The sequence below is a fragment of the Bacillus rossius genome, chromosome 15 (assembly GCF_032445375.1).
Source record: "Bacillus rossius redtenbacheri isolate Brsri chromosome 15, Brsri_v3, whole genome shotgun sequence".
NCBI classification, from domain to species: Eukaryota; Metazoa; Arthropoda; class Insecta; order Phasmatodea; family Bacillidae; genus Bacillus; species Bacillus rossius.
Genome location: NC_086342.1, coordinates 5,985,669 through 6,009,302, shown reverse-complemented (window position 1 = coordinate 6,009,302; position 23,634 = coordinate 5,985,669). Strand labels below are relative to the sequence as shown.

General features: G+C 42.9%; 1 protein-coding gene across 1 annotated transcript in view; it reads right to left on the bottom strand.

Annotated features, from left to right (window-relative positions):
• LOC134539516 (heparan-alpha-glucosaminide N-acetyltransferase) overlaps positions 1-23,634 on the bottom strand; it is a 47,306-nt gene that overhangs the window by 20,271 nt on the left and 3,401 nt on the right. The window contains exons 2-6 of the mRNA XM_063381604.1: positions 13,135-13,285; positions 6,881-7,011; positions 2,178-2,314; positions 915-1,116; positions 57-164 (exon numbers count right to left, since the gene is read on the bottom strand). Of these exons, the coding sequence (XP_063237674.1) occupies positions 57-164; positions 915-1,116; positions 2,178-2,314; positions 6,881-7,011; positions 13,135-13,278 (722 nt within the window). The 5' untranslated portion in view covers positions 13,279-13,285. The remainder of the gene's footprint in view (positions 1-56; positions 165-914; positions 1,117-2,177; positions 2,315-6,880; positions 7,012-13,134; positions 13,286-23,634) is intronic.

Below are 23,634 nucleotides of genomic sequence, written 5' to 3'. Positions count from 1 at the left end.
CCCGGCTGGCAGGCGCACAGCAGGCGCACGGCACAGGGGTGAGCCGGGGGACGCACCAGGGGAAGACGAGGTCTGCCACGTGCAGGCCGTCCCACGTGGCGTGGCTGAAGAACCAGTAGCCGCCGCCACCGGAGTTCACGAAGATCATGAGCACGATGGCGATCCTGCGGCCCAGAGAACAGCTCGCCTCAGCGCACCGCGCAGTGGCACGTGGTAGGGGGAACAACGCTACACGGTAGAACGTGTCATTTATTACCAGAGATTAGAGAAAGTTACAGATGGAGCATAAACACCGTTTGTTGGTATCTCTGCTGAAGCCAAGGGACGTAAAGGGGGAAGCAGGTCGCCGCCATATTGTGACATTGAAGAAAATCGCATTTTTTCTCATAAGTGACGTACGTATGGTGGTGGAAAAATGCATGAATATTAAACAAATAAAGACTGCTGACCCGAGAAAAATGATTGTGTACAAGAGTATGTAGTGAACTACATTTCTATATAAACAAATGGCCGCCATCTTCTTACGTGAACTAAATGGCCACAGTGCTCAGAGATTATGCTCCATCTGTAACTTTCTCTTATCTCTGGGTTCACCCGACAGCAGCGGGGAAGCCTACAACTTACATTGTTTCGGTTCCCTACCACGTTCGTGCAACTTCGGATTTCTCTCAAAAATTGAAATTAAAAAAAAAATCGAAGGGTAAGGTTAGGTTAGGTCAGTCACAACATGCTTGTTTTCATTGGAAACTTCTGATTTAGCGGCTGAAGTGGCGTTAATACCGAAACGCAGAACTTCGGAAATCTTCGGAAATTCTTGCAGGGAACCGAAACTATGTGAGTTGTAGGCTTCCCCCCGACAGCGGCGCGGCGCGTGCTGGCATCTAGCGGCCGGGAAGGGAACTGCTTGGACTGACCCTCGGAAGGTGTCGAGCGACTTGAGCCGCTGGCGCTGCCCGGACTGCAGCTGCTGGGTCTTGTGCGGTGTCTCGCCGGCCAGCTCCACGCTGGTGGGCACGATGACTGCGTGGCGGCGACGGGACAGCCTCCGGCAGACTCGCGACAGCAGGCAGCTCAGCGCCCACAGCGCCGCCAGCGCCAGCATCCACGCCAGCAGCGCTGAAACCAGTCGTAGCCGACCTCCGTAGCGTAGTCGGGTGCACACCGGCTTCAGTGGCGTAGCCAGGATTTGTGTATGGGGGGTGTTAAGAAGCATGCGCCCCCCCCCCCCCCGTATTAAAGTGGTGGGGGGGGGGGGGTCCTCCCCCGGGAAAATTTGGATTTTAAGGTGTAAAATAGTGCTATTTTAGCAGTTTTCGGTTCTTAAATTTAAATATTGTAATGGTAAAAATTTTATTAATTTTAATATTAAATTTGTTTGAGTGATCAATAAGAAATTAATTAAAGATTTGGTGCTAAGGGGGGGGGGGTAGAACCCCTAAACCCCCCCCCCCCCTGGCTTCGCCCCTGACCGGCTTACGGTGTGAGGGGTCTTGGGTTAGAGTCCCGGGTAAGGCATGGGTGTCACGTATACATGCTGATATTTGATAACGAATGGCCCCCTTGATATTTGAACTGGAACAAATTGACCCCTTGGCCGTTGGCGTAGAGCTGTAGGCCACATGTAAAAAAAAAACATTGGTTGTCTGTAAAGTCGGTTTACGGACGATAGTTTAACGTGACAACGTCATAACAAAACATTGATGAAATGATTGCATACTTTTATGAATAAAATTGATTATTTTTTTTTTAATTATCACTATTTTGTATGGATACAAAGAAGGAGTGAAATGAAATCTACAATTTAATTGATATCATTTGCACTCATTAATTCAGATATATTTATTACTTTAACGAAGAGATTATTTTAATATAAAATTTTTATACATGTTTGCTATTTAACTTCTTCCAATCTGTGTTATTCTGTTAAGGATAGGACGATGATAGGAAAAGTATGAAACGAAATGGGAGTGTTTCAAGTTTAATGTGCCTCGAAAAAGTCAATTCGATGGTTGTTCCAATCGAGTTTAAGAGAGATAGATGCGGCGCAAGCGTACAATGAGCGTAACGGGACACAGCGTAACGGGACACAGCGTAACGGTACAATGTGACACTTTTTCGTGCGTGCAGCCGGCGTTCATCGATTCATTAGACGTTGTCACGTCAACAAAAAAACTCACGGTAGTATATGTTGACGGGGTCCCTGGCGGTGCGCAGGGTGCAGGTGATGTTGGAGCGGTGGTCAGCGCTGCTGGTCGCCTCCAGCTCGTACACGCCGAATTCCCGCACGTCCGGAGTCAGCTCGCACACCACCCGGCTGCCGAACACACGCGCACCCTGTATACACTACATAACACACACACGTTCACTCTGAGTCCACGCGACACACAACTGAGACTCCTTGCTCGTCAGGTACATTTCCCCTTCATTTGGGTAGGCTACATTTCTGTTCATTTATATTGTTAGCAAATAATTTAGTTTGATGCATTAGTTTTCATATTCATTTCGTTACATTTGGTTGTTATTTCATTTCCATTTCTTTCGTTTCAGATTATTTCGATTGTTTCACTTTATATATATATATATTTCAAACTTTTTTAATTGATTTATTTCGTTACAATTCAAAAGATCGATTAGTATTTTTTTTTAATTGAACAAGAGATAATAATTGAGAATCGTAAGGATGCGGGTATGATCTCAAAAAAAAGAAAAAGAGTAACAGACGAACACAAGCATCGCTACGAGAATTCAGGAGCATCAGTGCTGGGTCACTTCTACCTCTCCGGCCGCTACAACTAGCATACAGCATGCTCCGCTACGCACATATCTCCCCTCTCCCTTAGCCGTCTTCCCACGCATGCGCTGGAGTGGCGTCGCCGCTGAAGCACTCTCCTCCTCTACCGGTTTTACCACCACGCACCTAACTATTCCCCTCGTGCGATCGGAATTTTCGTAACGCTCGAAAATTGTAGCCCCCTCAACAACGATGTTTCACTTCACTAACTCAAGTGCGTTAGAAGACGAACTTCGCACTTCAATGACCCGCGCTTGAACGATAATCTACGCAACTCGATTTTGACACACTTGGCGACGATAAACCAGTTGAAAGAGTCTTAAATTTGTCTGACTGCTTTATTCGTTACTGTCCTTCCCCCTCCCACCCCTCCGACATCGACGCGCCACTCCTTTAGCGTTGCACTTTCCGTTACGTCCGCATGGGAAAAAAGTCTCCACTTACCCTAGAGGTTTTGAAGAAGTCCCACTTGTTCTGCACTTGTGCTAACTTTCACGGCGATTCAGTCGGTGAAACAGACACCAGGCTATATTTAAAATACCCATACCTGTGAGATGCTTCTTCTATTGGCTTTAGGGTCATCTGGAGGACTCTGGGCCAATGAAAGACTATCAACCAAAGGATTATTGATAAAGACAGGAAAAATTCGCGAATTCATTTCGCGATAGGCTAAAATAAAAATAGTTATACCTCAGTGCTGCCTCTGCTATTGGCTCACAACTCACCTGGATGACTCTGGGTCATTGAGAAACACCCAACCAATGCTTAATCGAATCTCAGGCTGCTACGTTGGGGCGTCTCACAAGACAGCAGCCAATGGGTGGGTGACATTTGACCGAGAGTACGTATAACTATGGAGTTCATCCTACAGGTCATTGAACCCGTGAATTTTTCCGGTCCCTAATTATTGAATATCAGGCTATCAAGTTGAGACGTTTAACAAATCAACAGCCAATGGGAAGTGGACATTTGCCCGATTATGCGGATCCTATAGGTATTTGAAACCGCGAAATTGTCCTGTACCTAGTTATAACACAAAACAACTTAGGCTGGCAAACAATATACATGACTGTTCTGTAATACTGTTGTATGATAGCCGCAAACCAAACTTTATAACTGTCGTGGATTCGTCTGGCGGCAGGGTATAATTCAAAGTCCTAGGTGTGCTCAACCCATGTTTGCCTTTCCACTGGCTGATTTCTTAGTGGTAACCTATCTGTCATTGTTAATCGGCACTACCTGATTCGCTTGCTTCTCAAATGGCTGGGCATCGTTGGCTCAAGAGGGGCGTGTCCAAATAACTGCGGTCCAATCATGAACACTGTGCGGGAGTGTGAAGATTTGCATTCCAGGTTACGAACAAATGAATGCGCAAAATTTTCGTATCTCTATTAATATGATTCAATGCATTCTTTGTCCATATTCGGGACTTAGCTTCTATTTTTGGATCTTAACCTGCGAAAGAAGCTTGTGACGCATTGAACTCCCCCAATGCGGTAACACATGCCGAACTAATAATTTATTAGCGGGGAATAAAGAATAGCAACGCCATTAAAACAATATTCATCTCAATCATATAAGAAAGAAGAAGTCACAATGAGTTGCAAACAATCTTTTGCTAAACGTCATCGCGATAAACAGTTATCTCTCTCTCTCTACAATTTAATTTCACTCCCAATGAGGAGAAAATCTTCTCTGCAGTAAAAGCGGAATGCTCAGCTGTTGGGTAGTGAAATTATAGTTGGATTACAACACAACATTGTATCGCAACATCTAGGATGAAGAAATACCTTGGGACAGGCATTTTTGCAAGAGAAAAAAAAAGCTCAGTAAAGGACAATAAGGCATGCCTACGCCAGAGGTTTCTTACTTGTGATTGGCAGCCGTCTGCGAAAGAAGCCATTGCCTTATTTAGACCGGGCCATTCAGGACGCGTGTGCTTCCGCACTGGATGCCTGTGATTGGTGTGTCGATATTGTATTGTTGCGATTTTACAGGGTTCGTAAAGGGATAGCCCAATTAAAGATTTTATTACACACACAGTTTTATTGATGGCCACTACTTATGCCACTTACAAATAATCTAAAATGGCAGATAATCAATTGCACTTAAAAATGTTTATTCCCCAGTCACTCGGTCCTTACACACCGCACAACTCGCTGGGCCGCACCTCTGGCGCAACTCTCGCCGCAGCACCCCTCGTGGGTCTCCGCCGCGGGACTCCGTCGCCGCACTCCGCCGCCGCCGACGCACTTGCCTTCGCCGAGGATCCGCTCGACGCCTCGCTCGGAACTTCGCTCGGAACTCCACCGCGGGAAATCTCCCGACTTCACTCATTCACTCACTAACTCATTCCCTGCCCTGGAACCTTCGTCCAAGGACTTCGCCACTCTGCCGCACCCGCGGCACTATCGCCCCGGAAACTCCGCCGCGGGAAGGCTCCCGCCTGAACTCTCTCTACTCACTCTCTCAAGGCCGGCGTCCCGGGCATATATATATATATATATATATATATATATATATATAGAGAGAGAGAGAGAGAGAGAGAGAGAGAGAGAGAGAGGCCCAGACACCTTCCAGAACTCCCGAGCGCGGCTCGCGGCTGGGGCCAGTCGCGTCATTCCGAGCCATCCCGACGGCAGAAATCTCTCGAAACACGTGTCGGCGGCTCGCGTAACTCCGCAGCTGTCAGGTGTCAGTTACGTGTCAAAGGCAGGGCGCCGCGCGGGGAGTGATGGAAAGGAGGGGGGAAAGCGACAATCCTTGTTATCTCCCAGGCGCGCGCGGCGCATATCATGTTGCGGCAGTCGCCAGCCAGCTCTGCACCTGCACATGTCCCGGCCTTGCTCACGTTCGTAACAATATATATTGACAAAAAAAATATTTAGTTTTATTTAGCCTTTGAATATAAACATTTTGAGGATTTTAAAAGCCAATGTAAAATTAAATATATTTTTTGAAATAAATGAAACCATATCACAAACCTAAAAAATTCTGCAGTTTTATATTCCATTTTATTTTCCTATATATTCTGCTCTAAACAGGTAAAAGTGCAACTTTACCAGCTAATCAAGCAAAAGGTTAGCGATAAAATTAATTTTTTTTCTATTTTTTTTCTGAAAGTCGGCAAGTTTAACTGCGTGGAACGTACATATAAAACAATGATCTGGAATGGAACATGCCCCGTTAACATACAACTAGAGTATGAAATATTTTCGCAAAAATTCAATGCCCCTGGAAAAGATCCTCTGATACGCTGTTGGGAAAATTTTACTGTTTAATGATTACGTCTTGACTGGGATTCAGAACAGTTTCAGAACAGGTGCTGCTGCCAGCATATAAGATTGGCAATATTTCGATAAGCAGGCAGGCTCAGTACAGGAAGAGCTGGTCAGGACAGGAAGTTCTAACAATGCTGGGGTCGGGAGACTACTGGTGTTTGTGCGCGTCTGGGTTGGTAGCCTTGACGGTCGCTTATCAGCACGTGTGCTTAAAACGGTGTTCAGCGCATAGTAACAAGTTAAGGGGCCCGCCTCGTCAGGGGTGTATGTGTGTTAGTGAGGCGGGACGATAAGCGCGACGCTCGCTGGTATTTATAGCACGGTATAGCCTCTAAGCGCAAGTCTCTGAACTGGCGCGCAGTCTTTTCGTCGTCACAGGATAACTGTGAAATTTAAGCGTGACCGTAAAATTATATGGCGGATAAATGAAGATAAAGGTGAAATGAAAGTCCCTTAAGTGCTTTAAAGAATCTATACCGGTTGTTTTACGCCTAAAATTTACTCCACAATCATGCGTTTTCAGCCATATTAACTCTTCTAAAAATACAGTTTAAAAACTTAACGCGAAATCAAAAATACTTTTCGGCCCTCAGCGAACTCTTAAATGCTTTTCGTAAACATACCCCACTCGGATATGTTGAGTAGTTTTGAAATCACGTTGTTTTTCCTGAAGCTCTGCACACCGTGTGTGTTCCCGGGTGGGCGGGGCTGGCGCGAACTGGCGCATCGGGTGACTCCCCAGAAGGGACAGAGGGATGAGCAACCCCGTCATCGCAAGGGGTCGTCTCGGCAGCGCGCGAGCAGGTACCTGGTGTTGCCGGCGGGCAGGCGCTGGGGCGGAGACCCCGAGAACCTGGCCAGTCGCCACGTGGCCCACCTCCTGGTGCTGACGGTGTAGTTGGCCCCGGGGCGCAGGTCTCCCACCAGCGAGTAGGGACACTGCGGACAACAGGTGACCACTCTACCTTCCTGCTGCCGCGGTCCGCGTCAAGGATTTATGTGAAAATTACACATATTTGTTCATTCACACATTTACACGAAAACAACTGTATCACCACTGTTCCATGAAGTAAGATGTTGGAAGTCGGAATTGCACTTTTAATGCTAAACTAAATATGTACCATCAGAACTCGTTATGGAATTTTCATGTTTCAATGCACAAAATACATCTGCAACCATTTCTCTCCAAGATCACAACTACTCAGCCCAAAACAAAACAAAAAAACAAAACCCTAACGCCAAAGGCCACTTGTTTTTCAAAAAAAAACTGAATAACAACACTGTGCGACTCAACAACCACAAAATACTGGGCTCGGATTCTTACCCGGGCATTTACGCTTTGCGCTGTCCCAGTACCTCTAGTAGTTAAAAGTAAGCTTTCCAACATTAACTGCGCACATCAATAAGCGTAATGAAACAAAAATTAATTCAAGTAATTTAATATTCTATTATCATTTCCATGATTCAGAGTATTATCTCAAAAAAACCTAATTTCATATACGCAAAAAATAACTGTAGCCATGTGTTGCACAAAGTTACAGTGTATTTCTTGTAGAGTTACAAACTGTTTCTTGGCATCAGGTTTCTTTTTTTAAAAGTACAGGGAAAAAAATTTTTCTGTGTGAGCCAATGACAAAAACCCCTCAACAAAAGAAGTATCAAATCAAAAACATCCCAGTTAACAGTTGTCACGTGTCAGTAGACAATTAGTGAGTGTGATTTGACCGGTTAGGGATCGTCCATTAATCACGTGAGGCTCGAAAAGGGGGGGGGGGGGGGGGGGTGTCGGGAAAAATCACGAAATATCACAATGGGGGAGGGGGGGGGTGTAGAGAGATATCACGTGTATTTATTTTTTTGCGCGATTTCTACTAAACCGAAAAGCGACGCGTGACCTTGACTCGCCGTAGTCGGGCAACAATATCCCCGCCCGCCGCAACATGAACCACCCGGCTCGGCTTGCCAGTCGCCAGTAAGACTGTGATTTTGGCGCCGAATACATGCGTAAATCACATATAAGCCTTTCCTTTATTATTTTTATGCAACCTTAATGTGTGTCTGGTCATTTTTATCACTGTGCTTAATTTTCCAGAATTAAATTAGATTATACCTATATTTAAAGATAATATTCTGAATTTTTGAAAAATATTTTGTACCAAAAAATACACGTGATTTATTAAGGGGGGGGGGGGGGGAGGGGTAGTCTGAAACCTCACCAAAAATCACTAGGGGGGAGGGGGGTTAAATATTTTGCTAAAAAAAAATCACATGATTAATGGACAAGCCCTTACATAGAGTATCGTGGAGTCTATTAAAACAGGAATTTTTCTAATCACTACATATAGGGCTATCAGGTGAGTGGCACACAAGAACTGACAGTGGAAAAAATACAGAGAACAGTTTTTGATAGTGAAATGTTATTTTATGTATTTTTTTTATTTCATCTAAAAGATAAAACAATTATAGCCTTGTATTTACTCAAAGTGAACTACGTAGAAAATTAAGTTTATTAATAAAAATAACTCTATTAAGGTAGGACGAACATAACGACATTCAAACAAAACTGTAGTCATATTCTTCTTCTTCTTTAACATACTCTTAACTGCATCTGACACGCGTTCAAAGTAAATAGCTCTTACAAAATCTTTTATGGACAGGTTCAAGACAGTTGCTGAAGCATTATTACTTAGAAAATTACCATTTATAAACAACATAAATGAAAACTGTCACAAGTTAAGGAGCACGTATCTTCTTACAAACACAAAAACCCACACAGAGAAAAAAGTATTTGTTTTTAATCAAGCAAATATTTTATTTATATGTGGTGAAACAGATATTTACTTGCTGTGACAAAATAATTATTTAGCTAAACCAAACTTGGTAAGAAACAAAATTGATTACACATCACCATCCATACAGTTGAGTTGAAAAAATCATTTTGTTGGGTCGACAAAATCATTTTCCTACTACAATTTTTTTTTTAAATCAACAAAATATATTTATTTTCCCATATAAAAATATAGCCTAAAAAGGCTTTTAAATTTGCAATGTTTGCGCGAAGTTACAAATATTCATCTATTTTCGAATAATTTTTATACTTCACTTCCAGTTTAGAAGTCACTTCCGGGGACAAGCACATACATGTATTTACTTCACGTGAATTTGGACACGGCTTCAAGTGCTTTATTTTTTTTTACCATAACCTCAAATGTGTGGCAACTGCGTGCTTAGTTGGTATGTTTGTGGTTGCGGCGGTTTTACCGAGAAACAAGACCGTTGGCATCCTGGACACGCAGACTGGTTTCTACGTCGACAACGCGCGCGCTCCGGCACATTCTGAACCGGTGAGAGGAACATTTACCTTTCAGTTGGCAACCTTGCCAAGACATTTCCCCTCCTCTCAACCGACCGTTACTCCTGCTGGTCACACACTCCAGTTGTACCCAAGTAGGCCTACGCTAGTGAAACTTCTTCGGGCGCGATGGAGTAAAAATTTCAAAATGTTTTATTTTCCTAACCTAACTTAAAGCTACGAGTTTTCTGGAGAGGTCTGGGTAGGGAAGACTCTTAAGTGCGTCTCAGGCCGAAGCCTATACGCTCTAATCTTGCATAGGTTGTGAACCATGCAGGAGAGGTAGCATGCATCATGTGCTAGGAGGGGATTGGCCAGCCATGGCAACGTTTAAGCCATGACTAACTCCCCTCACTGACTATTCTAGATTAAAACTAGGTAAGTTGGGCCCAGGTAAAACCTGCATAGACACAGGGGAAACCCTGGGCACTTACATGCGGGATGCAAAAATTTCATGCATCAGTAACAAGCAGGTTGATTACAGGAAACAGAAGGATGGTTCCGGAAGAAGAGTTGGACAGAGTAGAAATAGACTACCAAGCAAAATGGCGGGAACTTGGACATTGCTGTCCGCATTGCACTGGGTGGCACTGGTTGTTTCGGGGGCGACTTTAGTCGTTTACCGCCAGGCTGCCAGCCAGTCTAAACCTGAATCTAAGTATATTTATCACTAGGTAGCTGCTTATCGTAATATGCTTCGTCCATGCCACGCGCTGCCGCACTGCAGACCGCCTCCCTACGCAACCGGAGTATGTTTCGTCTTTCAACCAGGAGTTCTGCGCAGCATGATATCTATGCTAACTCTAGTATGTTTATTCTAACGTCACGACGAACTGCCAGAGTAAAATGACATTTTTTATAATGTTATCGTTTGTTTTTTGTTTGTTGCTCGAGTGAAAAAAAAAAATACCGCATGTTGTTGGCAAGGCGATGTTTTGGTGTCGCATCACGTCCGTGCCGCTATAGTGGACTCCGGCTCGGAGCTGAGTCAGCGGCTCGAGTCAGTGGGAGACCAGCCCGGCGCTGAAGCAGACTGACTGGCCCGTCGGGAGCAACTCTCATCTTTAGAGACCGGAAAAATCCGCGGGTTCATTTCGTGATATGCTAAAATTCAAATATTTATACCGTTGTGCTGCTTCTGCTATCGGTTCACTGTTAATGTGTAGGACTCTTGGCCAATTAGAGACAATCAATAAAAAAAAAGTATCCAATCACAAGTTACCCACTTGAGACGCCTCAAAATTTCAGCACCCAATGAACAGGCGCCGTTTGTCCAAGTAGGCAGAGGATCATGGAGTCTATCCTGGAGGTCATTGAACTCGCGAATTTTTCCAGTTTCTACTGATCACTGTTAGATTTTTTTTTTGTAAATGGAAGAGAAATAATCATGGAAGATACGGGTTTTTATAAATTTTGTAAGTTCACGCGAAAAACAACTGTATCACTACAAAATAGTGTTCGCGGTGGTACTGGGTTCGGAGTCTTACCCGGGAATCAAAGCTTTGTGATGTCCCAGTACATACAATAATACAGGCAAATGGCGGTTTCACGTCGCAAAAAAAAAAAAAAAAACCAGTTGTCGGTTTTATTACCATTCCTAATTATTATTATTATTATTATTATTTTGGGTGCTGAATCCGAAACTGGAGTTATACAGCAAAATTTCCCCGTGCGTTTTGAGATATTCGCAACCAAAAAAAACCGCTAAATTTTCGCTTATAATTTCAACAGTATATGTAGTAGCGAAAAAAAATCAATCTTACCGTTTTTAAAGAAGACTAAATATGCCAAAATTTGAGCTCAACTGCAGCTTTTTACGTCTCATAGTTCTCGAGGTACCGCACTAAAAATTTATTTGATTTTTTTTTCAAAAAAATTGAATTTAAGTTTTGTGTCAAATTTTGGGCCAAATATTGGGGAACATACTGATCCTACGAGGAAAATGGCCGATTTTTGACACCGTTTGCCTTGGTTACCTACAATAGTTAAATCATAAACCTTCATTGAATAGCTTTCCAGTATTAACTGCGGACTAGAATAATCATAATAAAACAAAAAAGAAAGGTTAAACCATTATCTTTTCCATGGATTTAAAAAAAAAAATTGTGCTTGAATAAAACATGAGTTAAAATATTTAAAAAAAAAAAATGTCGTAAGATATAGGTACCTACTCAGTTTTATGTCGAAACACGTATTTCACACATGCAAAAATAACCATAACCATGAGCTGTACAAGGTTACAATACATTTCTTGTAGTGTTACAAGCTGTTTATTGGCAAATGGTTTACAAAGGAATTTTTTTTTGTGAAAGCACAGAAAAATATATTTTCTGTGTAGCTTCGTGAGTGCGCAGCGTCAAGAGGATAAAGAATCTCAAACCATTAACTAATACAGATGTTTACACCGTGATGGTCCGCAACACGCTGTAGCTTGTTGCGACTGTCGTGATGGACTAGTAAGTAGAGACCGGAAAAATTCGCGGGTTCAATGAACTTCAGGATGGACTCCAATATCCTCTACACGCTCGGGCAAATGCCAACTATACATTGGCTGCTGACTTGTGAGTCGTCTCGACTGGGTGGCCTGTGATTCAACACTTCTATGAGAGTGAGGGTCTCTAATTGGCCCTCAGTCCTCCAGATTAACAGTGAACCAATGACAGAAGCCGCACTAAGGTATAATTATTTGCATTTTAGCAGAACACGAACTGAACCCGCGAATTTTTCAGGTCTCTACTAGTAAATGAGTGCCGTCCCGGAGCAATGGCATGCAAGAGATCCCACAAGGAACGACTGTAGCGTTTTTAACATCAGCCGTCGTGTGTACATTTTATGCATGGGTGCAAATTGGACAAAGTACATGTTATAAATTTGACAAAGTTATATTCTGGCTGCAGGCACTGGCGGCTAAAACAGAATGGATAAGTCTTTTCTGGTTGAGTCAAAAAGAGTGGTACAACAACCATTCTAAAAATTTGGCAAATTGGTACAACTGAAGGCCAAACGCCCAGATAGCAGCAAAACCACCGGTTGACTCATCTGGACGAACAAACAAAGTAGTGCTACTGCGCAGTGGCGGATCCAGAGGTTCACCTCGGAGGGGGCACTCTAGGATTTCAGAGTAGCCAGAGAAAAAAAAGTCTTAAAATTACTAAATTTGTATTTGATCTACTCACACTACACATATGTAGCATCCAACCACCATATTTTATGATTTTACAAGAAATTCATTAATAGAGACCGGAAAAATTTCGCTAATTCATTTCGCGATAGGCTAAAGTAAAAATAGTTACACCTCAGTGCTGCCTCTGCCATTGGCTCAAAACTCACCTGGATGACTCTGGGCCAATGAGAAACGCCCCACCAAAGCTTTATCGGATCACAGGCTGCTACGTTGGGACGTCTCACAAGACAGCAGCCATTGAGCGGGTGACATTTGACCGAGTGTACGTAGAACTACGGAGTTTCATCCTGGAAGGTCATTGAACCCGCGAATTTTTTCCGGTCCATATTCATTAATTATACTAAAATATTTTATTGGTTTCAGGAACAATCATTTTTTGTCGGCAATATTTAATGTAGCAGACAACTGGTTTTTCGGGGAGTGGGGGTGGGGGGTACACTTGCCCCTGGTGCCACCCCCTTGGATCCGCCACTGGCTCCTGGTACACCCTGGACGGGCGCAGTCCCAGGAGCAGGAGGAGGTGTACCTTGCGGCAGTCCTCGGACAGCGAGTAGAGCCACAAGGGGTCGGCGACCCCGCTGCTGGCCAGCAGGTAGGCCTGGTCCATGGACAGCGCGCCGAGGTGGAGCCCGCGGAAGAGCTCCGCCCCCGGGTCCTCCAGCCACGACATGGCGGGCCTGCAACAGCCGCGGTCACTCCCGTACAGCCCGCTCGCTCCTCCCTGTCGCTCCAGTGGCGGCTCCAGGAAGACCTCTCGGGCAGGGCTCTCCAGGGGCGCAACAACAGGGGGGGGGGGCAAGGGTATTTTGCCCCCCCCCCCTTCTGAAACCTTGAAGTGGGGGCAAACGGGGCCAAAGAAAGTGCTGTGTAATCAATTTTTAGATAGTAAAACTGCTTAAATAGCACCATTTTCCACCTTGAAATACAAATTTTCCCGGGGGAGGACCCCCGGACCCCCCGCTTCAATAGGGGGGATCGATGATTCTTTATAAATAGGTATATTGCTCCCCCTTTGGAAATTTAGTTGTTGCGCCCCTGCCTACAAAGAAATAAGAAGTAAAATTTGGGCTCGGAAGGGGCTATCGCCCCCCCTGCGCCCTTCCTCTGGAGCCGCGCTTGTCACCACATTGTTGCACAGGAAGTACTGCTATCTTTAACTGAACATAAATATTCATTTAAAACTACAGATATTTTTTAATTTTTATTTTTTTTTAAGTGAAAACTTCTTTAGTCGCTTTGAGCGATTTTTTTTTTTGTTAGGGGCAAAACTTATGGGTTCGCGTCACCGACATGCTAGTGACGTGTTGCGCCAGACTGGCGAATCGCAGCGGCCTGTGTATGTACAGGTATACGCATATGTACACTAATGCATTGTATACACTCGACTGAATAGTGTGCGTGTTGGACTTTTTTTTTTGGATGGGTAAAATCTTGTGAGTTCGCATCACCGACATGCTGTAGTAGCAGTAAGTGAAGTTAATTAGACCACGTGAATACATGACCTAGGTCTGACATCACTGGTAAGTCACAGCTAGGTAATGAATTTTACGTAATTTTTACATACCACTGACATCTGTTGTGACTAAAAAAATGATTTAAAGATAAATTATATCATGCTGACATCGTACTGATATAATACCAAATTCATTTTCTTACGTACATGTGACGTAGAAATGATGTCATATTACACATTTAAAAATAAAGTTTTAAGTTTTCACTTCTGTTGACAGTCCCCATGACTGGCTATATATTTTTTTTAATATAAAATAATGTTCGTAGTAATACCCGACCATTTATCCAAATGTTATGGTTATCAAACGAGAGGAGAGAGTAGGATTTATAATGAAGTATCTAAAAGCTTCAATAAAAAAAACATAATATGCCTCAGTTAAAAATAAAATAAGAGATCATCTACTTGCATGTAAACATTAACGGCAATAGTGACTAATGATAAAGAGAAAAAAACAAAAACTTAAGAATTAATTAGTTTAATAATAATAATAAAATATAAAAAACAGAAAAAGGGTTCTATTTATAATTAATATTTTTGAGTATGATATGTGTTATTTATATTGTAATTTCTTATGGCTATTACCGCTAAATATTACTAAAAGTTTTATGAAAACCTGAACATGTTTGTAGTAATCATATATATTACTGTTATTAGCATTTGACGTGTGTGATAAAACGTAATAATGTATGTGTATAGGCTATTTTGATATTGATAACCATACGGATACATGTGTTTATGTTGTTGTTGTTGTTGTTGATGATGTTGTTGTATATACGTTGTACATTGTATGTATAGTCCCCCAGCATGAGCTTTCAGCTCTTTGGGACAAGTTGCAATAAAGCTAAAAAAAAAAAAAAAAAATGTGAACAGTTCCCTGAATATCTTCCCGGTATTAACTGCGCACGCTTAGCAAAAACCAAATAGTCAAATAATGACATATTCGATTATCTTTTCCATTTTCTAAAGAGAAATTATGCTTGAATGAAACATCAATTAAATGTAAATATAATTTTGTACTAATTTTCGTAAGATATACTCAGTACTGTGTCGAAAAACGTACGAAGATACACATTATCTTTCTTGTGATATTACAAGACTATTTCCTGGCAACTGGTTTCCGAAAGGAATCATTTTGTTGAAGTGCAGTGCGCGCTTCATGCTTGTTGCGGTATGAAGAATTGATAATATATTTTAATCGAAGCAGTTTAAGCTCTCTCTCTCTCTCTCTCTCTCTCACTCACTCACTCACTCTCTCTCTCTCTCTCTCTCTCTCTCTCTCACTCACTCACTCACTCTCTCTATCTCTCTCTCCGCCGCCAGACTTGAAAGGCGGTCGTGACGGGACTCCGTGCAGCCACGCTTTCGCCTCCCGCGCTGCGGGAAGCCTTCTTTCCACAGACGAGAGAGCCAAACCTCCGATCGTGCATCTTCGGTTTTTTTTTTGTTCATTGTAAAAGGTTAGGTTAACTACATTATAAATACTTTAAAACATTACGGACTGTTGATTTGGTTAGGATAGCTACATTAAAAAAAATACTGTGAAATCATGTAAACGGTTTCCTAGCGCTGGATATAGCTACATATTAAAAAAAAAAAAGTTATTCGCTGAGCAACCATGAAATGATTTTACAGTATTTTTTAATGTAGCTATACTTCACTAATATAACCAACCGTCCACAATGTTTTGAAGTATTTATAACGTAGCTAACCTATCCTGATCGACCGCAAAATTTAATGCCACGCCGGTTTATACAATGAGATAGAACGGAGGGGGGGAAAAAGCGAGCATGAACTTCGGGGAACTTCGGGTGTGGCTCTCCCGTCTGTGGAATGAAGGCTTCCCCCAGGCGCTGACGGCGAGAGGCGCCCCGGCTGCTTCGCGCGCACGAGCGCCGCGGACAGAATCCTCCGCGGCGAAAGCGACTCTGTTTCCGCCCCTCCTCCACCACCGGCGGGTGACTGATCTGCCGGGGCAGCCGGACAGTGGCACTTCTGGGCGCGGCGTTCGTGTATCGGCGAGGCGGGACGCTCGCTGCTGCTTCCAGATCTCGGGGGTAGGCGCCAGCAGTGCTGATGAAGTCTTCGGACTCAGGACACAGCCAACTGTCTGGTCAGCTGGAGTGAGGCGGTGACTATGCTGGGTTGGTGGCCCCAGCCGCTGGTCATTGCCGAAGCCCTAATACCCTCCCGATCAACAACAGGGAGCGATCCCTCACAGTTCTGTGTGAATTAAAAGCTCTGGAATGTCTAATCAAAGAGAACTGTAAGTTAGGGCGCATATGTGGGAGGGGAACGTGAGAACCGCCGGCCGTAAGGTCGTAATAATCTGGTGCTTCTAGCGCGGTGTCTCCTCTGGACTGGCGCGCAGTCTTCTCCCAGTGCATATGAGCGATGACCGTAACATTATATAGCACAGAAATGCAGGTAAAGGTGTAACGCAAGTCCCTTAAGTGATTTCAAGAATCTCTACCGGTTGTTTTACGCCTAAAAATGTACTCTGCAAACACGCCTTTTAGCAATTTTAACTCTTCTAAACTTACACTTTAAAAACTTAATTCGAAATCAAAGGTGCTTTTCGTAAACAGACTCCACTCGGCTATCGTAAGTGGTTTTTGATATCGCGTTGTTTTTCTCCTGAAGCTCTGCGCACCGTGTGTGTGCCCCAGAGATAGCAGCACCATCGCACAAAAATAGAACGGCCTTCCTTAATATTCTCAAGTTATTATTCGTCCTTCAGACCCAGTTTTGACTGAGGTAGATCCTGAAATATTGCGGGATTAAGGACCTTATGGAGAGTGGTGGTTGCGCAAAATACGTGAATAGCTTCGTTTAGGACCTTATGGAAAGTTATGGTTGCGCAAAATACGTGAATAGCTTCGTTTAATCGTCTACTGTTGTTTAGGTACTTTTATTTTTAAAGCGAGCTGCATTTCAAATTAAGTTTAAAACTGGCAATTAAAGCACCCGCTGGAATTTTGTGTCGTTTGTGAAATTAATCAATTTGAAGAGTGTCATTTAGTTACGTTGGGGTTGGCAACTCATTAAAGCTCATTTCCCGACTTCATCGCATGCAACGATGTAACGTGGCATTAAAATTCATCTGCTCTAAATGCCTAGGCACTAAACCCTCGAATTGGTGAATAAGATATCTGTAACCTATCCGCAGTTAACCAATCAATTTTACTTTAGACTATTGCGGAAAAATAAAAAACTGCCCATAAAATTGGAAATGAATGAATTTTTTCAATGTAAGGTTGACAGAATACGAGAAAAAATAAATTTTGAACTTAACGTGTTGAGGCCGGGCCCCATCAGAGTCCCAACTCCCACTGCAAGCACACTCTTGTTTCCTTCCACAAGGTAACACTTGCCCAGATGGGGCCTAACCTGCATATTAAATTCAAAATCAAAACCAAAATCAAAACCTAAGCTGAAAAATGTAAGGTGGCAAAAACATTGACCGAACACAAATATATATTCCAAGTTTTATTGTTAATCTTCATATCTCATAAATAGTACAAAAATAGTTAGATCTCATAAATATATCACAAATGTTTTATAATTGACTAGAGACATCTCATAAATAACATATTTTATAATTTACACACAATAAATATCCCTGACTAATACTTTCTTTGGTTTCAAAACTCTAGGCTAGAAGAGCCAACATTTATTACAAGGTACATTTGAATGCTTAATGACTTTAAACCAAAAATAAACAAACTATTAATCATCTCGCAAGGAAAAGGTCTTTGGAGAGCTAAAATCAATTAATTATTGAAAGCAATATGGCCGCCAACAACAAGCAAAATGCACAGGAGGTGCAGCAAATTTTACCAAGTGCCAATCCACATTATGAACACCTAAGGCAACACTAAGTTTAAACAGGTGCATCATATTCGCACAAAACACAAGTCCAACAGATACTACTCAAAGTTATTTTCATCATATCAAAACTTTAAACTCTACTGGCCATTTCACAACAAATAATTACAACACTCATACTTAGCTCTCCAAAACACCTTGCCTTCTGTCAATCTCTCTCTCTCTCTCTCTCTCTCTCTCTCTAATGCCTCATGATGATGTTGTTGATGGTCCTGCTGCTCCATGCCTAACTGATCAAAATCCCGGGCTTATATACCCATTTCTCACCCCCCCCCCCTCCTTCCCTCCTATTGCCCCTCCAATCTCGGGATTAATACAGATAATTTTCGAATGTTCTAGAAAGATCTTCATACCAGTTCACATAATCGATAAACAACCAATTTCCGGGATTTATTCTTCTTCTTGCTAAATCCGGAGTTGGTAACACTGAATTCGATGTTGTGTAGGAATGAAGTCTCCACTTTGTCTATGGTATTTTGTTTTGAAAGTGCACTGTCTTTTGCCGCACACAGCAGTAGCTTGTCTATGAGTCGTGATGTCACAAGAGGTCAGTTTCATAGAAAAGAGAGTATGGTCAGTTTATTCCTACACGTCAACATGGAAGGTAAGCTTCTTCATGTCCTTAAATGTTTTGTGGTGCAGGGTCATAAATTACCGTCTTGTGACCACACACGGTCAAAGTGTAATAAAAAGGACTATTTTTAAAATAAATGGCCAGTAAAAAGTAAATTTATTTAAGGTTTTCAATTTTTCCCGGCGCGTGCGTACTAACCACTAGATGCGTGCTATTGTTTTTTTTTATCCATAAGAAGGTAAAGTAAATAAGCAAATGGTTCGTTTTAGAGGTAACCCAACTTCCCTTTTATTTGCTTTTTGTGTTCTGCTTAAATAGTTGTACACAAACTCAGTATTTCTTCATTAAACTGTGTAAACACGTAGGTCCACGGTTACAGATTGAACACTTAAAAAAAATTTCTGTAATTTTACAAAAGATTCCTTTGGAAACGAGCCATCAATAAATAGTTTGTAATACTACAAGAGAGATGATGTAACTTTTGCATACATGAAATACGCTTATCTTACAAAAATTGGTACGTATTTAATATTTTAATTGATGTTTCTGAGACGTCTTCAACTAAGCCACAGTTGTTCTTGACACGTCTACAGGTTAGTCTAAACCAATAACTAGAGACCTGAAATTTTGAAAAAAAATACTGGAACGCATTCCTTACTTAATACACTTAAAAAGCGTTGTCATCGAACTAAAGATATTTTCGACAGGACACGCAAAACAAGTGCCCAAAGACAACATTACAAAAGTCGATTCGACCGGATAAGAGATGAGAGAGATGCTATGAAGATCAGATCAATAGGAATGAAGTTTATGAGGTGTATGTTGGCCGTTACAAGGAGAGACGGGATCAGGAATGAGACGGTGCAAGCAAGAGCAAAAAGGAGTACAAGACTTATATGATATCATATAAAAGAGCAACAATGAGATGGTATGACCGTGGCCAGAGAATGGGAAGACAGATGCTGCCTAGGAAAATGATGGAGTTGAAGTACACAGGAAGAAGACCCCTAGAGGAGGTGGGAAGTGCAGATAGTTAAAGGAGTGCAGGAGAGAGGAGAAGACTGGAATGAAGTGGAGGGTGAGGAATGGTTTAGGGACAGAGGGAGATGGAAGCCTTTTACTTTGCTGGCTGGAAGCAGTTGATGATGATGATGTTGATGATGATGATGATGATGATGATGATGATGATGATGATAATAATGATGAATTCGTCCGGATGGTAAAATTGTGGCAGCAGTCAGTGGGCAATAAACTCCGACTTAATTGTACAGACGTGTGTGGAGATCATCCTGGTACAAGAAAATAATGCCAAAAACGAATTAACAGCAACTTAGTGACTGATTCTCATTCAGTTCATTCAAAACTTAAAAAAAAAAATTCTGCCTAATATAAGGCAGCAGCCAATGAAAACGTGACCAAGGTCCGACAAAACACAGCGACATAAGGTTTTAGCCTGCGGGGTCACTGAACCTGCAACATTATTTTCAAAAGGTTTGTTTTCAAAATGAATTTTAAATAACATCCAGTTATATTGTACCTGTGCTATGTGGAGGCGACGTGCGGGCAAGTCCAGCGGTTGGTTTGAAAATCAGAACGAGGATATTTTGCAATCAGCGCACAGACGACAAAACACTTGAAACGTTCCAAGATAAAATGTTCAAAAGTCATGAAGATAGTTTATTCTAATAAAAGAAAAAGCAGTAATTGGCACAGTGTATCTTTGGCGTGACCTTGCGGAGATAGTGGACAGCAAGCGTACGATATATTTGCACGCTGATAAACTAACCATCACACTCGGAGTACATTACCTCCTGCTCTCTCCTCCATTTCCCCCCAAAAAAATTAGTTATTCCTAGGGATATGCATATTTCGCGAAAAGATTCCAAGACCAGCTGAAAGCTAAAACACCGCAGCATCGTCCGTGTTTCATGATTGGGTGAGTTTCTTTCAGATCTTATATGTCGAGTGTTACAACACCAATCACAGTATTTCAACGTGGAAGCAAGCCCAAACCCTTTAAAAGAAAATATATACAACGAAATAACTAGAGCATCAGTAAAAAATAATATCCTCCAGAATTTATTTGATTTTATTTTGTAAAAAGGCGTCAAAATACGTTAAAATAGCCTTTATAAGATGCGAATGATTTTTTTATATATAATTTCAAACTTCCCATATAATTGTGAGGTATTACGTACCACCCAAAATAAAGTAAGATGTGTCTCCGTTGAGAATGAATGAAAGGAAGTAAAATATGTAACGTCTCGTTGAAATTGAGGTACAATGCGGTACGGATGATTATAGACATGATTATTCCAAGGCTTGCTTAGGTGGCAAAGTAGACTTTAAGTACACACATGTCTGCTTCACGTTCGTGATTGGACTGCAGTGCTCTCGACAACCCTGAGCCAGTTATAAACTAGGATAAGTGGCTACCCAATCACTTGTAACTATACAAATCCTGTATTCTTGTTATCGACCTATGAGCACTCTAAATTCTGCATGGCCAGATTGAGTGAGTATAACCTTGAATGAAATGAATCTGCGAAGGTAACAACTGAGTCCCTAGTGACAGAGAGAGGACCGGAGAAACTCCAGGGTTACATGACCTCCAGGATAGACTCCACAACCCTCTACTGACTCAGATAAACGTCACCTGTCCGTTGGCTACTGACTCGTGAAACCTGTTAACTGAGGTGCTTTTGATACGATACTTCATTTGTTGACGACTTTCCACTAGCTCGGAATTCTTTAAAAAAAAAAAAAAAAAAAAAAAAAAAAAAATGAGGTCAATTCACTGAAGCAGAAAGAAAAAGGTAAAAGTATTTGTATTCTAGTCTATCGCGAAATAAATCCGCGAATTTTTTCCGGTCTCTACTAGTGTTGATGTTGTAGGTGACGTAACAACTCACATTTGTTCATCCAGAATAACAAACAGACTTAAACAATATCTGGTAATTTTTTTCCCCAACTTTGGGGGTAGGGGGATGTATTACCCTCCCCTAACCACTCACACCCTAATGACCGACTGAAAATTTCACAGATTCATTTCGCGATGGGCTTAAGTTCAAACAAGTATGCATTTGTTTCGCTTCTGCGATTGGTCTTTATTTCATCCGGAGAACTTACACGTCTGTCAAGTCAACAGCCAATGAACAGGCGACTTTTTCCCGAACATACGGAGGTCTGTAGGGACCATCCTGGAGGTCACTTAAATCGCGAAAAGTTTTATTTTAAGTCCCCACCACTGACCCTTGGGCCAATGGCAGAATATATACCAAGGTATACTTGTTTGGATTTTAAACTGTCGCCGAAATGCATCCGCAATTTTTTTCCTGTCTCTAACAATCAATAACTCTCCATATTTTACAATCAAATTCTTTTTGAAGTTATACTTTTGGAATGGAAAAAATTCCTCTGGAATGAAATCCATGATCCTCTATGTACTCGGGCAAATTAAACCACCTCATTGGCTACTGACTCGCGACATATGTTAGTTGAGATGATTTTGAATTCGGCAGTTCTTTAGTTGAGTTCTTCTTTGGCTCAGAGGCCTTCAGATAACCTGTGGCCAAATCACTGAAGCAGCAAAAAATTTATAATATAATTTCTTATTTGTTTGATAAATTGTTATGATACATCTTAGCACCGTTAGAAATGACAAGTAAAGTTACAGACTTTTCAACGAAGAATTCAACTGAAATAATCGACGAGCCAGCTTACGTCCGAGCGGCTGGCGAGTCGCTCCGCCCCCGGCCCGACCAGGCCCCTGCGTGCTCCGCGGGCACAAGTGGAGCGTGCGCCGCCTTCCGCGCATGCGCCCCACATACCGACCACGGCCCGCGGACTGCTCTACACTTCCTCCGTCACCACTGCCCCTGTCCGAGGAGCGGCTCCCCCGTACCACCTTCCTGCGCTCAACCACGCAGACACCGGGAAAAAATAGCCCCTCTCTTCTTCTTCACGCGCTCAACCACGTAGACACCGGGAAAAAATAGCCCCTCTCTTCTCCTTCACGCGCTCAACCACGCAGACACCGGGAAAAAATAGCCCCTCTCTTCTCCTTCACGCGCTCAACCACGTAGACACCGGGAAAAAATAGCCCCTCTCTTCTCCTTCACGCGCTCAACCACGTAGACACCGGGAAAAAATAGCCCCTCTCTTCTCCTTCACGCGCTCAACCACGCAGACACCGGGAAAAAATAGCCCCTCTCTTCTCCTTCACGCGCTCAACCACGCAGACACCGGGAAAAAATAGCCCCTCTCTTCTCCTTCACGCGCTCAACCACGTAGACACCGGGAAAAAAATAGCTAGCCCCCCCCCCCCCCTCCTTCCCTCGTTCAATCACGTACACACAGGGGGAAAAAAGCTACCCCCCCTCCTTCCCACGTTCAATCTCGCAGACACCGGGAAAAATTAGCCCCCACCCCCCTCTTTACCAAGCTCAATCACGCAGACACCGGAAAAAAATAACCCCCTCCCCCTCCTTCCCATGTACAATCACGCAGACACCGGGAAAAAATAGCTCCTCTCTTCTCCTTCACGCGCTCAACCACGCAGACACCAGGAAAAAAATAGCCCCCCCCCCCCCCTTTTTTAACCGTTCTATCACGCAGACACCGGAAAAAAATAACCCCCTCCCCCTCCTTCACACGTACAATCACGCAGACACCGGGGAAAAAATAACCCACTCCCCCTCCTTCCCACGTACAATCACGCAGACACCCGGAAAAAAATAACCCCCTCCCTCTCCTTCCCACACTCAATCACGCAGACACCGGGAAAAAATAGCACCCCCACCCCCTGATTCCCACGCTCAATCACGCAGACACCGGGAAAAAATAACCCCGTACCACTCCTTCCCACACTCAATCACGCAGACACCGGGAAAAAATAGCACCCCCACCCCCTGATTCCCACGCTCAATCACGCAGACACCGGGAATTTTTTTCGGTTCCTGTTGATTGTCCAATTTTCAAGAAAAAATCTAATCGCTCACTAGACTGCAACAAGGTGTACCCGCACCAGCGGTTTCTTCCTTGTGATTGGCGGC